This window comes from Ochotona curzoniae, unplaced genomic scaffold (genome assembly GCF_017591425.1).
Source record: "Ochotona curzoniae isolate NIBS_2020 unplaced genomic scaffold, NIBS_Ocur_1.0 contig_66, whole genome shotgun sequence".
Taxonomy (NCBI): Eukaryota; Metazoa; Chordata; class Mammalia; order Lagomorpha; family Ochotonidae; genus Ochotona; species Ochotona curzoniae.
In genome coordinates, this window is record NW_024466512.1 from 20,286,327 (window position 1) to 20,301,991 (window position 15,665).

Consider the following 15,665-nt stretch of genomic DNA (forward strand, 5'->3'; position numbering starts at 1 on the left):
ACAAAGGTCTCAGCCATGTGACTTCAAGGTTCTAGCTCTTCATTTGTAAAGTACAAATGTAAATATTCTTCCTGAAGAACAGCATTTGTGATGTTTACATGGGATACATCTGTTTACTGTGTGATAGTGTCTGAAACACATTATTCTCAGCAGATGGAGCTCAGGATGCCCAAGATCTCACCGAATGTGAATGTGTTCTTGGAAATCACCAGTATGCCTTCCTATACTCAGACTCCTCGCCTTGCCCTCTTACATAGTTGTTTCCCTGCCTTAGCATTGAGATTATTCACATTGCTTAATGTTCTGAGTTCATTAACTGATCAGCTCTGCGAGATGCTCCTTCATACCTGTGAAATAAAAATTAGAGCCTTGTGCGTTCTCGGAACAACAACATAAAAAGCACTACAGAAACCACAAAACATGAACTATGTTGGTGCGATTTGTGTGGCATTTAATTTTTTATTTCACTAATTGTCTTAACAGTAAGTGAGGGAAAAAGGGATGGGCTAAGGGAAAGGAAATGGAGAAGAATATCAAGTTCCTTTAACTATTGAAGCGTGTGCTGGGAGAAGAAAGGCCATTGAAAGCATCATGTCCTTACCACAGAGCTCTTGGTGGAGATGTGGCACAGAGGGAACAAATCCTGTTTCACAGTTGGCACATATGGAAGTCTGAGCAAGGCAGAGGCTACACAGCTGAGCCCATGGCAGGCTGTCACTGTCCCCCTCTTTGGGTGGGGCAGAGCAGGCTTTTTCGCCTCCAGCAGCTAGGGGCGACCTTGTCAAGCATGCAGCAATGGCGAAGTGTTGGGGGAAGATGCTTTCAGAAAAGAGATTTCTTTTTTATATTTGCTGGTGGTGTTGACTGACCAGAAGTGGGTTCTTTTTCTCTTGGGCAGTAGCATTGTGTCCTGGTGATAAAATAACCTTACACAGAGCACTCTTAAAGGCATAGAAGAGGGAAATCTAGGTTTCTTTAGGACCTAGACTAGTAGGGGGAGGTGGAGAGGTAGGGAACGTAGGTTCTAACCGTGAAGGCATGAAAAAGCTAATTCTACATCACCACAAAGGAACCGACACAGATGAAACCCTGGCCTTTACTGTCCACGGAAACACTCGTACCTCTTCTAGCTTACACTACTAACTCTAAGGTCAGCTTAATCACAGCTTGGGATAATTATGGTGCTGCTTCTAAAGGCAAGGTGAAACACTACATCCTTGTGAGGTGTTTATTTTTTCCCCCTGATTAATGGCTTTAGATTAAGGTGAAAGACTAAAATCTAGGGATCTTTTTCATTATTTGTTGGGGGAACCCTTAAAATTCATCACTGCCATTTTTCTTAACCTACACAATTGGAAGGACATGAGATGGGCAGGGGTACATCATTACATGAAGCCTAGCATAACATGCGTCTAATTTTACCCATGAGCAAAGAGAGCTAAAGGGGTTAAGTTCTCTTGAGAAGAACTTCTCAAATGTGTTTAAAAGGGAAGAATAGTACATGAGACTGTTAATTTTTGTGGACGGAAGAGCAGATGGGCAGATTCTGGGGTGGATGAGAAATGTCCATTAAACAAACACCTATCATTGTGACTCAATTCTGTTGGTGGAACTGGGTGTGGACCATGGGCTTGTCCTTGGCAGTGAGCTTATGTTTTAGGTCCCTAGAATAAGATTACAGAGTGGGATAACAGCTGGGTACAGTTAGTGAATGTAGGCTTTAGTGCAGTTCACAGCAAATGATGATGATCAGATTTAGCACCTTAGTTTGTACTTCCTGTGCACCTGAGTCATCTATCGCTGTGAAGCCTAAACTTGAAGTGAGAAAGCTGTGTTCTTAGATAACATTCCTGTGATTGCTCCAACCTATCAGGTGATTTTCTTACTAGAGAAATATACTGTCCTAAGTGTGGGATTGAAGCCTTGAAGACATTTTATAGTGGTGACAGGTGTTACGATCAGGAATAGGCTGTTTAACAAGTCAAATGTATATTACTCCCTCTTAAGCATGATTTTTTTTTAAGCAGCATTATATTTTTTGGCTTGAAATGGTGCTTTCTTCTATATTCGATTTCTCCGTTTTCTTAGTCGATATTACGGTCTCCTCCAGGATTTCTTCAAAACTTTCTCCTATCTGGGAGGTTTTCTTGGGGGCTGCCTTAGATGCCGCCTCCTCCTCCTCCTCCTCTTTTTTAAGTGACAGCCCAGAGGATGAGACTTTGGAGGTTGTGGAACTGAGGATTCTAGGCGGGAGCAGATAACTTGGATTAGGAAGTGGATTCAGCCCTGAAATGCTTAATCCACTGGTGCTAAAACGTGTCTCTTCACCTTCCAGCAGTTTCCTGTAAATCCAACACAGAAAAGACTCTCAGGAAATCAACATACAACTTAAACAAACTTTTGTTGTTACTTATTTTAGGTCGATTTCAAAGGGCAGTGCAGATTCTTAATGAGATTCAGAACAATAAATATTTAATTACGAGGCTTAAGAGTTGTAGATGAGTGTGTGTGTGTGCCACCCTTGGTCATACCACACCCGTTTTTGGCTACTAAAGCCTGCAAAGCTCTGGGAGATGTCATTTTCCTCAAGAACACCTTAACACTGAGAAGGAGGTGAGAAGTCCACAAAGAAAGGAGTGACTGCCTACTTTGGCCTGAACTTGTGATTTTGTAGTTTTCTCATGTACAAGGCTACAAAGGGAAGGGACCTGGCAGTAAGCAACACCAGTGAATGACACTACTTCAGGTCCAGCCTCTTCCCAGTCTGGCCTAAAGGACACCGTGAAGAAGGGGCTTCACTTGAAAAGTACGTACTCTGGAGCTTTGTTCTGAAGTAGCATGCAGTGTAAAGAAAAACATCTACAGACACGTTTGGGTTTCATTCTGAGCTCTGCTATTTATCAGCACTATGTCTTTTTAAGTTCTCATTTTAAGAAAATTATTTGAAAGAGTGGCAGAGATGGGTGAGGCGGGGAAGAGGGAGAGATCATTATCTGCTGGTTCACTCCCCAAGTGCCCAGAACAGCTGAGGCTGATAACTCCATTTGGGTTTACCATGTGAGTGGCAGAGATTCACGAACCACAGCCCTCATCTGCTGCCTCCCAGGTACGCTAGCAGGAGCCTGGCTTGGAAACAGAGGCCAGATCCATCCCAGGCACTGTAGCAGAGGATGCCAGCATCTTTAGTAGTAGTTTAATCAACTGATCACAGTGCCTCTCTTTACATCGTGCCTTTGAGCAAATCACACAGTTGGTAGTTAACCTGAACTCAGAAAAATTTTCAAAAGTAAAGTATATCAGGCATTTAGAACAAAAATAGCTAATGTTACTACTTTTTAAAAATGAAAGGAATTTAGGGGAAAATCTCCTTTTGCAGAATTTCTTAATTTGTGTAAACACTATTATTTATAGAGTTCAGTGGGCATTGGTTTCAACCTCTATATGTTCACATTATCCGCTTAGCTCAGGCAGAGGTATGTGGCCATTCCAAGATGAGTACGGTGGCACAGGTAGAGGGGTCAGCTCCTCTGCAAGGGCCCATGATTTCTCTCCTCATCCTGTCTCATTAGTCAGAGTCAAGAAGCCTAGAACCAAGGTTGGGGGAATCCCAGAGCCTATGCAACTGTGTCATAAAATGAAATAATAATAATAAAAATAAATTTTAAAAAAGCCTAGAACCACTTATTTGGGTAATATGCCCCTAGGAAACTATGCCCTTTGAAATACCTGTAAGCTGCTATCTCAATGTCAAGTGCCATTTTGACATTGAGCAAATCCTGGTATTCCCGAAGGTGACGTGCCATCTCACTCTTGGTGTTCCTCAGATCATTCTCCAGCTGCCCAATGCTATCCTGAAAGAAAATGACATACCAGAAACATTTAGATCACATAAGCTGAGATTCACTGAGATGTCTACAAGGCAGGGATTCTCAACCCTGACTACACATCAAAGCCGCCCTGGGAACTAAGGCAATATTTACGTCCAGGCCTATCCACTAGGTCAGCTCTGAGTCATTTGAGGGGTAGAAAGGGCAGGGATTCCAGCCTTGCAGTTTTCCATAAGGGATGCTAGGCAATTCCAGCACACCGCAAGGGCTGGGAGTGTCTATCCTGGGGCACATGGTCCCACCTGCTCCCTGGAGGAGGATTTTCTTATGCTTGCTGACTGTCCATCCCTTGCTGTACTGATGTTGAAGAACTACTGTTGGTGTCCTTTCTGAAGCCTAAAACCTCAGGTCAGGAGCTTCCATTCAAAATCGAAATGGTGCTCTCTCCTTCTGGCCTGCCCACTACTTCATTGTTCCAGGTGATCTCCTACCACCTCCATCCCGTTCCCCTCCATCCCGTTCCTTCCCTTCGCTGTTGGAAAAAAACCTCCTAAGATACCTTGTTGCATCTGGTGTTTTCAGCTCACAAAAGCTCCTGGCTAACTTTGAGCTGCATCCTAGGATGACCATAACCACATCCTTACGATCCTGTACCTTTGAACACATTCATTGATAGACACAGGAAAGCAGCAGACGCCACCATGTGGTGTTGCAGTGACTGATACCCCAACAGCATTCTAAACTTTACCGGCAGCAGGAACTCCACCAGTAGCAAGGTGGGAAGGGACGTTTATCGGGAGCTCAATAGCTCAACTCAAAGTACTGCCCGTCCTGCTGGTCTGTTTGATTTGACCAAGAGCAGACAGAGCAGCAGGTCCCAGACAGGCAGTGCGGAGAACAGGGTCAACTTAACAAACCAGTCCACCCCCTACAGCCGAATCAGGTGCCATTTTGTACGGTGTGAAAAACTTTAAGACTGCAGGGACAACAGTGAGCTACACATGTGCTGAGCTGGGAGCAAACTTGCTGAACTCAGTGCATTGCAGTGGTACTACAGGAAAATAATACTGACTTTGGCATTGTACAGGTCAAAATAGATCCATGTGGCCCTCAGACCTAACGGCCAACAGGTTCTGGCAAAATTAGTACCAACAACTTAATTGTATAGGATACCTGGTGTCTCCCTAATCCTGGGACCTGCTCCAACTGGAAGTAGGAGAAAGGCTGTACAGACAACGGTGCAGTTTCAGCATGGTATCACAGGAGGTGGAGAGTGGTGAGTCAAGAGTTGGTGCTACGGAGATTATGGTGGGAGTCTAACATAAGAAGAACCCAGACCTGGAACTCGCTGGAGGGAGTGGCACAAGTGACTGCAAAGAAAGTACCAGGCACCAACTGCAATAAGCAATATTGAACTGTAGATCTGTGGGTGACAGAGCTTAGAAGCTTGCCCCAAGGAGAAGAATTTAATAACCAGAAGTACAATGACCAAGAGCAAAAGAGACAGTGGCACAATGAATATTACTGAAGACTCCCCTGCAAAGCAGCAAAGCCCTTTGCCAACCTCAGGGTATACTGAGGAAGATATCAAGAAAATGGGGGATACAGAATTTAAAATGGTTGTTATAAAGCCTCTTATCAATAATGAGAAGCACATGGAGCAGGCATTCAAGGAATTCAAGGAATATGTTACACAGCAAATAAGAACAGTGAAGCAAATGAAAGCTGATATATCTGAAATGAAGAATACAGAGGAACAAACTTAAATGGGAAGTCTCAAAAATAGAATGGAGGAGGCAGAAGAAAGAATCTCAAAATTAGACGATATTTCCTGTTACCAAGGGGAAACAAACAAAAAGCTGGAAGCAGAGCTGGATCAGGCCAAAAAAAAGTATTCAAGAATTGAAAGACACTATTAAAAGGCCAAATTTAAGAGTTATGGGAGTCCCAGAAGGTGCAGAAAGAGAAGCTGGGATTAAAGGTGTATTCAATGAAATAATAAGGAAAAATTTCCCTAAACTAGAGAAAGAATTGGGAAATAACATCCAGGAGGGGCACAGAATTCCCAACAGTCTTGACCGAAAGCGATCTTCACCACAACACATGATAATCAAGCTCTCTTCAATTGAACATAAGGAAAAGATCCTTAAATGTACACAGGAAAAAAAAATCAATTGACATATAAAGGATTACCAATTAAACTCACAGGAGATCTCTCACAGGAAACTCTACAGGCCAGAAGAGAATGGAGTGACATATTCCAGATTCTAAAAGCAAAAAATTGTTGGACCACGATAATGAATCCTGCAAAACTTTCCTTTGTCTTTGAAAATTAAAAAAAAAAATTCTTCCACAGTAAAGAAAAGTTAAAAGAATATGCCTCTTTCAAACCTGCCCTACAAATGATACTTCAAGATGTTCTCCACAGAGAAAAGGCAAATGTGAAGAACATCCCAGTAAAATAACAACAGAAGACTAAATCAATGAACAACCCATTGCTAAAATGACAGGAACAAATTACTGCCCATTCATATTAACACTGAATGTAAATGGCTTAAACTCATCGATCAAATGTCATAGATTAGTGAACTGGATATTTTTTCTATTTTTAAAATTTTGTTTTTGATAATCTTTGCACAGTTAATTAGGGCACAAGGGTTCAGGGGCTACAGGAAAGTGGGTAAGATTATCATTTCCACATTTTTTTCCTATATGTGGGGTAAAGAGGAAAGGGGGAGGCCCCACCCAGTCTCCCACCCATCCCGGGTCCCCGGTGTAGGGCATGCGCCAAGGGTCTTGCTGAGGTGGTTTTGATGCTTCAGCAGTTGTGAATTTTGCCAGCCTCACCATTCCAAGCACAAAGAAATTGCTGCAGAATCTACTGGTTGACACGGTCCATCTTGGATCTCCATTTGCCGTGCTTTTCGCTGCCAACATACGGCTGGGGTGGTTGGTTGATTTGTTTTGTCCTGTCTTTTCATGGTTGGGGATCTGGGTCCGGCAGTTCAATTGAGGTGAACCCAGACCAGGTTCTTGTGTGTCCTTGCAAGTGCGGGGCCTAGTACAGTCCACTGCCCCGGTCAGCTGGTGTTTGCAATTGCTGGGTTGGCTCTGTTTCCAGCCCCATCTTCCACTCAATGGGTTTTGCAGTCTAGCCTGATTCTGCCCTGCGCGCACTCGGCCCTTGCATGGACCAGTGGGAGCTGCAGCCTAGTTGAAGCGACCCACAATGTGAACTAGATTTAAAAAAAAAAAAAAAAACCCATCTATTCATTGCTTACAGGAGGCATATCTCACCAACAATGATTAGCGGAAACCATATCTCATGGATTTTGAGTTTTTTTAAGTTTAATCTCTTCAAATAGATCATACAGTAGCATCATTTTCTTCAAAAGGTTCTTGATTTTCTTCAGTGACACATTAGTCATTCAGCAGCATGTTATTTAACTTCATGGCATTGTTAATTTCTTTTTTCTTCCTGTTTTTGTTTTTGTGGCTTTTCATTTAAGGGGATGTATAGTAACTGTAATGAAGACTGTCATATCTAGTAGCATGTTATCTAACTTCATGGCATTGTAAATTTCTATTTTTCTTCCTGTTGCTGATTTTGTATTGTGATTTTTCATTTAAGGGGATGTATAGTAACTGTGTAATGGAAATTGTTATATCCAGATATGAGAATACAATGCGGTATTCATCTCTACTTTCAGACCAAAAATGGACTCTCAGTGAAACTTGACAATAGGAAGCTGGACTCTGCCATTGTCCATGCCCGCAATGATGGACATATGACTGTTTATAAAGAACTATAGTATAGTAATAATATAGGAGAACTCAGTGAGGGGGAGGAAATTGGGGAGGGGGTGTAGGAATCCCTATGGAACTGTATCATAAAATGATAATAATAATAATAAAGGCTATGAAATAAAAATAAAATTTAAATACAAATCGAAATGGTGGACTGCTCAGAGAAGCCGCGTGCCCGCTCCACTGCCATCCCTGTTGAGGCTTTCCAAAGCTCTGCTTCTCTGTCATTAACCGGAAGGCAGGAGGAGGCAGAAGAATCTAATGACATCCTGAGACAATAACCTTTTCTAAAAAAAAGGAAAGTAGGCTTGTGTAATAGTTGCATTTCAGATGCTTTTGGGTATAAACCATACCATGGAAGAGAGAGCACACACTTAAAATGTGTGATCTTGGGCCTGGCGTGACAGCATAATGGTTAAGGTCCTCGCCCTGAACGTGCCGGGATCCCATATGGGCACTAATTCTAGCCTCGGTGGCTCCACTTCCCATCCAGCTCCCTGCCTGTGGCCTGGGAAAGCAGTCAAGGACGGCCCAAAGCCTTGGGGCCCTGCACTCATGTTCCCGGCTTCGGATCAGCGCAGCACCAGCCGTTGCATCCACTTGGGAAGTGAATCATTGAACGGAAGATCTTCCTCTCTGTCTCTCCTCCTCTCTGTATGTCTGCCTTTCAAATAAAATAAATAAATCTTTAAAAAAAATTAAGAAAAATATGTATGATCTTTGGGCAGGAGGGTCTTCTAAAAAAAAAAAAAGCAGATGCTGTTACTAAGCTGCTGAAAACTGCAGCAGCTCTGTTTTAGCATCCCCTTCCTTTGTTCAATGTGTTTCAGCCACCCTGGCAGCCTTTCTTATGCCTTGGGGGAAAAACAAACAAAAAAACAGCCAAAATCATTGCTGTCCTGGCTCTTTAAGTCAGCTATTTCTGCTGCTTATTATGTCTTATATAGCTGACTCCTCGTCACTCAAGATGAATGATCATTGATTGAATGAATGATGCTATGTAAATTTAAGACCTGAAAATCTGTGAGTAAATAGCCCATATAATTGAATTGCAACATTGTACACATAAAAAGCAAGTGCTGCAGATAAACATATGAGAATAAGAAAGTAAGTGCTGTTGGGCCCTGTGGTTCCCCATGGGTGAGGATGAGGAGGCAATGGGAAAAGGCAGGGTTGAAACATTCTGGGGTGCAAACTTCTAAACCTAGAGAACTGACAGGAAGAATTGAAATGCATGCCACCTACCTGTTCTATAAATATGGACAGTAATACTGCAAAGGAGAGTTTCTGTTGACTGATGGATCCAGAGCAAAGAATGAGACGCAGTGGGAAAACCACATATCACAGTGGAAAATGGTACAATTTTTTTTAAAGTATATTTATTTGAAAGTAGGACTTGGAGAGAGTGAGAGAGAGAGTGCTTCCAAGTGTTAGTTCACTCCCCAGATGTACTCAGCAGTCAGGCAGGCCCATGCTGAAACCAGAAGCCAGGAGCCAGGAGCTTCATTCAGATATCCCATGTGGGTGCCAGGGAGCCCAACACTTTGGCTATCTTCTGCTGATTTTCCAAGGCCATTAGCAGGGAGCTGGATTGGAAGTGGAGAGCAGCGGGCAGGAATTGGTGCCCATACGGGTTGCCAGCATCACAGGCAGCGTCTTTACTTGCTATGCCACAACTCCAGCTTTCAGCAATGCAATTGTTTCAAAGTGTTAAAAGGTCAATGGGGCTTAAAAGAACTTTTATCAAGAAATTTTACTTGATGGCTGATATTTGAGGTTAAACTATGGAGCAAGTATACTAAGAATGCATTCTGATTAAGAGAATTTTACTTTGGTAAGGGGGAAAGGATTCTGGGAGGAGCAGGGGGGGAAGGGAGAGCAGGGGGAAAAGTGATCCTATGCAAAGCAGCAGGAGAAAGGCTTTAGGAAGAAGAGACCTTCAAGGCTTGGGGGTTGCAGGTTTTGCTCTGCTATCAACAGCCACTGTATCAGTTTTCTACAATTTACTTTTTTCAACCTTTGCATTTCTGCATATGGAAAATCATGTTTATTCTCTTCTTAGGTGTTCTAAGATCTTCAAATTAAGGTCAAGTAAGAATGACTTGGCTGGGCCCATCTTCCTAATCTAGATGTTTTGTCTCCTCTGCAGATGGACAGAGGTCCTCTTCTTTTTTTTTTTTTTGAGATTTATTTTATTTTTTATTAGAATGTCAGATATACAGAGAGGAGGAGAGACAGAGGGGAAGATCTTTCATCCACTGATTCACTCCCCAAGCGGCCACAATGGCCAGAGCTGCGCTGACCAGAAACTAGGAACCTGGAGCCTCTTCTGAGTCTCCCATGCTGGTGTAGGTTCCCAAGGCTTTGAGCCATCCTTGACTGCTTTCCTAGGCCACAAGCAGGGAGCTGGATGGGAAGCGGGGCTGTTGGGATTAGAACTGGCACCCATATGGGATCCTGGTGCATGCAAGGCAAGAATTTTAGCCACTAGGCTACTGCACCAGGCTCAACAAGGTCCTGTTCTAAACAGATATTTTTGTTTCACTGCTGTATTATCTAAAAGCTTTCTAGATGGATGAGATTGCCGTGAACTTCATGTAACACATTTTATGTGTCTACCTTATGGATCCGCATCCACAAAAAGTGCAAGGTTGTTGCCTCTGGAAGGGATTGTGCTGACTGCTGACCACCTCTTTGTCTGCACTCTCCTCCCCACCCTAGGCTCTGCCTTGCATTGCCCTTCAAAAGCCCTGCCAAAGATGGCCTCCAGCTCACAAGCTGAGCTCACTGCATTCTGTCCCCTCCCCCAACCACGCAGCTGCTGCCGGCACCGCCTGAAGGAACTCCTGGCTCTAAGATTGGGTTTCTCCTGGAACAGCTAAGACAGTGCTACACAGCTTGCTTGAGGATGAAGCAGGTGGACCAGGAATGGGAAAGACTCAGCCACACTAGCATCTGCGGGGCAGAAGGAGAACCACAGCTATGGGCTTCAAGCCTGTTGGGAGACCCTCTGTCCAGCAAGCAATAGCTGACTGGTAGGAAAGGGGCCAGAGAATTACTGTTCTTCAGAACCAGAGTTGGTGGGGAGAGAGGTTCATATGTGGCCCGCCTGCAGAGCACTGGGTATGCTCTCTTCACTTTTCTCCACCTTTTTTTTATTTTTCCCTCCACCAAATTCTCAAATCATGCATTTTATATATGTGTGTCTCTATAAAGCTGCTGCTACTTATAGTAAAATACTATAATCCCATTTATCACTGGTTTTAGGAAGCACTATTTAATTCTGAAAAGGAGCTATGGTGGTAGCCCAGATGACCATAATGCAGTGAGATAGACAAGGAGAAATAAAGAGCTCATGGAACAGCTTTGGCCTTTTAAAGATTAACTGTAGCTTTTGTCTTGGGTTCTAATTTCAGAAATGGATCTATCAAGTTATAGATCTATACACAGCCACTGCCACCTCCAGTCTCCAAGGGGCCAGAGCCTGCCTGCTATTTAATTAGGCTGTACTCCAATCTCAAATTAGAGAGAGGGCAGACTTGGCTCAGCTCCCTGGAGGGCATGAAGCAGCAGTGATCTTGGGATTGTTTAGCAAGGTCTTTCATGGAAAGCTGAGGCTTTCCAAGACCTACTGGGGTACAGGCGTGGGACCCTGAGGACCCTCCAGGAATGTCCTGAGACAGCTTACAAAGGGAGCACCAAGAGTGCACTGCAGCTATGCAGGGACCAGAATCTCCCTGTGTCATACGTAGAGGAGCCTTCAGCTTTTGAAGCAGCAGGCAGCTGCACTTGGTTTTTGAAGACAATTACCCTAGCTCTTTCTAACCTTTTCAGACTCTGCCATACACTATCGTGTACTTAGCCATGTCACCTTGAATCATTTTTTGCCCTTTCAAAAAGTGTCATCAGCTTTCTACCCTCAAATAGGCCATCAGTTCCCTGCAGGCAGGGACAATGTGGCTTTAATAGGGTGGGTTTTCCCAGTGTCTCTCAGAGGGTGCCACTTGCACAGGAAGACAGGCCCTACCCTAACCTCTGCGGCAAAAAAAGAATAGCCTGCCAACACTGCAGTGAGGGGGGAGGGGCAGAGGGAGCAGGGAGAGGGCAGGAAAACAATGGCCGAGCCTCAGGCCAGTGTGGGATTGTTAGAACAAGCCAGAGGATGTGGCTGAGGCTTCATGAGATGAGCAGGGCTGGGAGCCCCACCTCAGCTTTGGTCCCATGGGAGGGTAGGAAATAGCTTTGTCTGGCCTTCTCTTCCACGCCCATCAGCAGGTCCACTGGGGCTCTGGAGGCCCAAGCTGATGGGGGCAGCACTGCAGAGCTGTAGCTGCCGCAGTTTCTGTTGTGTTGTTTGTTTCCTGCGGACCCCACTATTGAATAACCCTGAAAGCCTTTTCCAGTAAACAAGGAAGATAACATTGTCCCTCCCTCTTACAAAGCAGAGACTATGACAGCCAACAGAGGACATGGCAAAGTCCAATTCGGCTGGCAGTTTGGGCAAATTCTTTTTGTGGAAATATTGGGCTGGCTTTTCAGAAGGCCACCTAGCTCAACTTCTAAGGTTTCTAGAAGAGAACATGAAGTCTCAACCAAATGTGGTTATTTCAGGCCATCCATGGGTGAGACTACACAGTGGGAAGTTCAAGTTACAGAAGTTGAAGAATAAGAATGTTTATTTGAATACTTCTGTAATATCAAGCTAACCAAAGCAAGTAGTCCAAGCAGGTCCTCTTTCTTTATTAAAAACATAATTTATAAGCAACAAATATTTGGATGTTGATAATAATTATTTAGCACCTTACAAAATAGTACTTTTGAGATTTCCCTCCTTTCTTATCTTTATGTTGTTAACGTTCCCTATCCTAATTAACCTCAAGAGATGCGAACTTCAATCCTAACTGGAATATTTCAAGTTTCTGAATTATTAGCATTCTATTTAAAAAAAAAAACCTTTTATTGCACCTCAAGACCGAGCCACATGATTTTGATTATTTTCTACACTCTTAATTTATCCTATCTCCTGTCTCCTGCACATTGTGGTTATAAACTAAGAATATCCAGGAAAACTGATGCGATGGTGGCCTTTGCTGCAAGGAAAGAGCCAATCAATACCTTAGAATGTAGGAAGCCTAGGGGGTAGAGAAGGACATGGAAGAAAAGTAGCCTGTAACAAAGAAATCATCTGTGTGATTTATCACATGCATTTAGAATGGAAAAAAAAAATGTTAAGGAAATGGGAATGTTCAAGCAGGACCTCACAGCTGCTGAGTAGATTAAGTGGTTTTTGTTAGGTGCTAAGCCATCCATGAAAGTGAAAATTGATGCTGCCCACAGGGTGACTTTTAATTGCAGGTAGCCAAGACTGAAGAATCGGTATTGCAGATAAAAGGATCAAAACAGTGATTGGCCTGGAGAGTTCTAACTAGGTCGTGAGACCAGACAGCCTTTCCCAGACAGAACTACAGATCAGCACCACGGACAGCACGGACAGCTATTCTGGCTTCCTGAGTGCTGCCCCTTTTTTTTTTTTTTTTTAAACGTCAATAGGTCCAGCAGGATGGCTGTTATTACTCAGCTCCTCTGCTTCCAATCTAGACTTCTTTGAGGGCAAAAATAAATCAAGAAAATGGGATAGGACTTTTTCAGTCCATCCTTTCACCAACCCTGAGGCAGAACGCATCCCAAAAATATCAATTCCTGGGCAAGTCAAGCAAACGAGCCGTGGAGAGGCTGTCCCCGGCTCCTTCGGGTGGGGACTGTCCTGCAGGTCGCCGACGCGCGCACGCGCGCGCGCTCACTTGCTAACAAAGAAGCACAGACTCTGGAACTTCAAAGTTTAAAGGCTTCTTTGTTAGAAGCATTCGGACAGGGACATAAACAAGGGGTGGTTTCCAGGCCACTTCCAATCTGGGCTCCTCTCTCCTTCATTCTCCTCTGGGTCGTCAAAGCTCGTTCTCAGGGAGCGCAGGAGAGGACTAAACGCTCCTCCCCGTGCAGGGCCCAGCCCTTACCTGGTAGCCGGCCACCTCGGCTGTGTGCCGCTCCTCCAGTTCTAGGATCTGCCTCTCCAAAGACTCGTTGGCCCCGCGCAGGCCCTCGATCTCGATGGTGCGTGCCTGTAGCTGGCGCCGGTACTCATGGATCTCCTCGCGGCTGGCGCGGATGGCCTCGGTGCTGCGCGCCGCCTGCTCGTTCAGGTTGGCGAACTTGGACTTGTACCACTCCTCGGCTGACTGCAGATTCTTAGCGGCCAGGGACTCATACTGGGCGCGGATCTCCCTCAGCGCCGAGCTCAGATCGGGTTTAGCCACGGCCACGTCCACCTCGGCCGCTGCCTGTGACGACGCCTGCAGCGTGGCCAAGAGCTCGGCCACCTCCTCGTCGTGCACCTGACGCACGAAGGCCAGCTCGTCCAGCAGCGACTCCACCTTCTTCTCCAGGTCCAGGCGGGCCAGCGTGGCGCCGTCCACGTCGCGCTGCTGCGCCTTGAGGGCGCGCTCTGCGCCTTCGCGCCCGCGGCTCTCCTCCTCGCAGCGGGCCCGCAGCCGCTGCACCTCCTCGGCCAGGCCGTCGCGCTCCAGCAAGGCCTGCGCGCGCGCCGAGCTCGCCTCCTCCAGCTGCGCGCGCAGTTCGCGCAGCTCGCGCTGGAAGAGCTCGCCGACGCGCGACGGCTCGGCGTGGCGCTGCCGCAGCGCGGCCAGCTCGGCCTCGAGCGCACGATTCTGCGTCTCCAGCTGGTGCACCTTCTCGATGAACACCGCGAAGCGATCGTTGAGGCCCTGCAGCTGCTCCTTCTCGTTAGTGCGGATGATCTTGTACTCGTTGGTTCGCGCCGCCGCCTGACTCAGGTCCAGGCCGTCGGACGGTGGCAGCCGGCGGTAGGCCAGGCCCAGGCCGAGCGACGAGGCCGAGGAGCAGGCGCCCGAGGAGGAGGCCACATTGCAGCGGGACAGCGACTGCGAGCGGAAACTGCCTGCTGCGCCACCGCTGCCGGAGAGGCGCGCCGACAGGCGAGAGCCGTCCCCAAACACCTTGCGGTAGGAGGAGGCGGAGCACAGGTAGTGCTCCGAGCCGAAGCTCATGTTGCCGGGATCAGCGGCGGGCGGGCGTGCTGCGCTCGAAGCGACGGAGGACAGGCGAGGTGGGCAGGCCGGGTGCGGCGGGGCGGTGCGCACCGGCTTTTAAAGCGCGGGGTGCGTGGGGGGCGGAGCTCCCGCGCCGGCGGGGCAGGCGGTGGGAAGGGGGGGCTCCCCGCGGGGCGGGGGGCGGGGAAGCGCGGTGCTTACCGCAGCTGCGCTACCTGCCTACCGCACAGGGACCCGGCCTCGGGCGTAGAGGCCACCGGCGTCCGGCGTCCGGCGTCCGGCGTCCGTCCGCAGCGCCTCTCCCCCGAAGAAATCAACTGCTTTGAAAGAAACTTGAATGCGGGGGGTTCCGCAGCGGAGACCACACGCATCTCTGCGGTGTGGCCAGCCTGTGTCTCTCTCTCTTCCCTAAGCCCCCTATCACCAGCCTTTCCCTCTGTGGCTCATTGAAAGGGCAGGGTTTTCTGGCAGCTGTCTCCTTCAGCCATCCTCACCACTTCCTTCCTCAGGGCAAGCCCTGCTTTCCTAGTTAGTTGGGGGCTCAGACAGGCCTCATCCCCGGTCCTCAGGAGGAGGTGGTGGGGAGTGTTCTGTCCTCCGGGAGCAGCTTCCGCTGCTCTGGGCGCGGTTAGATGGGGGAGATCGGCTAAGACCAGGAGTTGGGAGCTGGAGCCGGAGCCAGGGAGAGTGAGAGAAGACACGGTGGAGAGGAGAGGGGGCTCAGAGAAGGGAACTGCGGACTTTTGATTTTCCAGCAGTTTATTTTAAATCATTTTAAATATTTGTTTTGTTTTAATTTGAAAAGCAAGAGCTCAAGACAGAAACCGTTAAGTGCAAATAGATTTCCATTGTTTTGTTCACTCCCCAAACGCTGTGTGTCGCAGGACTGAGGCAGGCAGAAGCCTGGGTGTCCCGCGTGGGTGGCAGGAGTCCCAGTACTTGG

The 15,665-nt window shown here is 46.7% G+C and overlaps 1 protein-coding gene across 1 annotated transcript; it reads right to left on the reverse strand.

The window, feature by feature from the left end:
* Positions 1-436: 436 nt before the first annotated feature.
* On the reverse strand, positions 437-14,773 carry INA (internexin neuronal intermediate filament protein alpha). The gene is made up of 3 exons (XM_040991792.1): positions 13,649-14,773; positions 3,727-3,851; positions 437-2,342 (listed from the first exon to the last, which is right to left on the reverse strand). The coding sequence occupies exons 1-3, from the start codon at positions 14,717-14,719 to the stop codon at positions 2,030-2,032; spliced, it is 1,509 nt and encodes a 502-aa protein (XP_040847726.1). The 5' UTR covers positions 14,720-14,773; the 3' UTR covers positions 437-2,029.
* Positions 14,774-15,665: the final 892 nt, after the last annotated feature.

What these genes read in the sequence shown, in the direction of transcription:
- INA (XM_040991792.1), bottom strand. Translation starts at nt 14,719, where the DNA reads ATGAGCTTCGGCTCGGAGCACTACCTGTGCTCCGCCTCCTCCTACCGC. An exon ending in CCGAGGTGGCCGGCTACCAG is followed by an intron (nt 3,852 to 13,648) that starts GTAAGGGCTGGG and finishes ATTTTCTTTCAG; the next exon opens with GATAGCATTGGGCAGCTGGA. An exon ending in ATTGAGATAGCAGCTTACAG is followed by an intron (nt 2,343 to 3,726) that starts GTATTTCAAAGG and finishes TTGGATTTACAG; the next exon opens with GAAACTGCTGGAAGGTGAAG.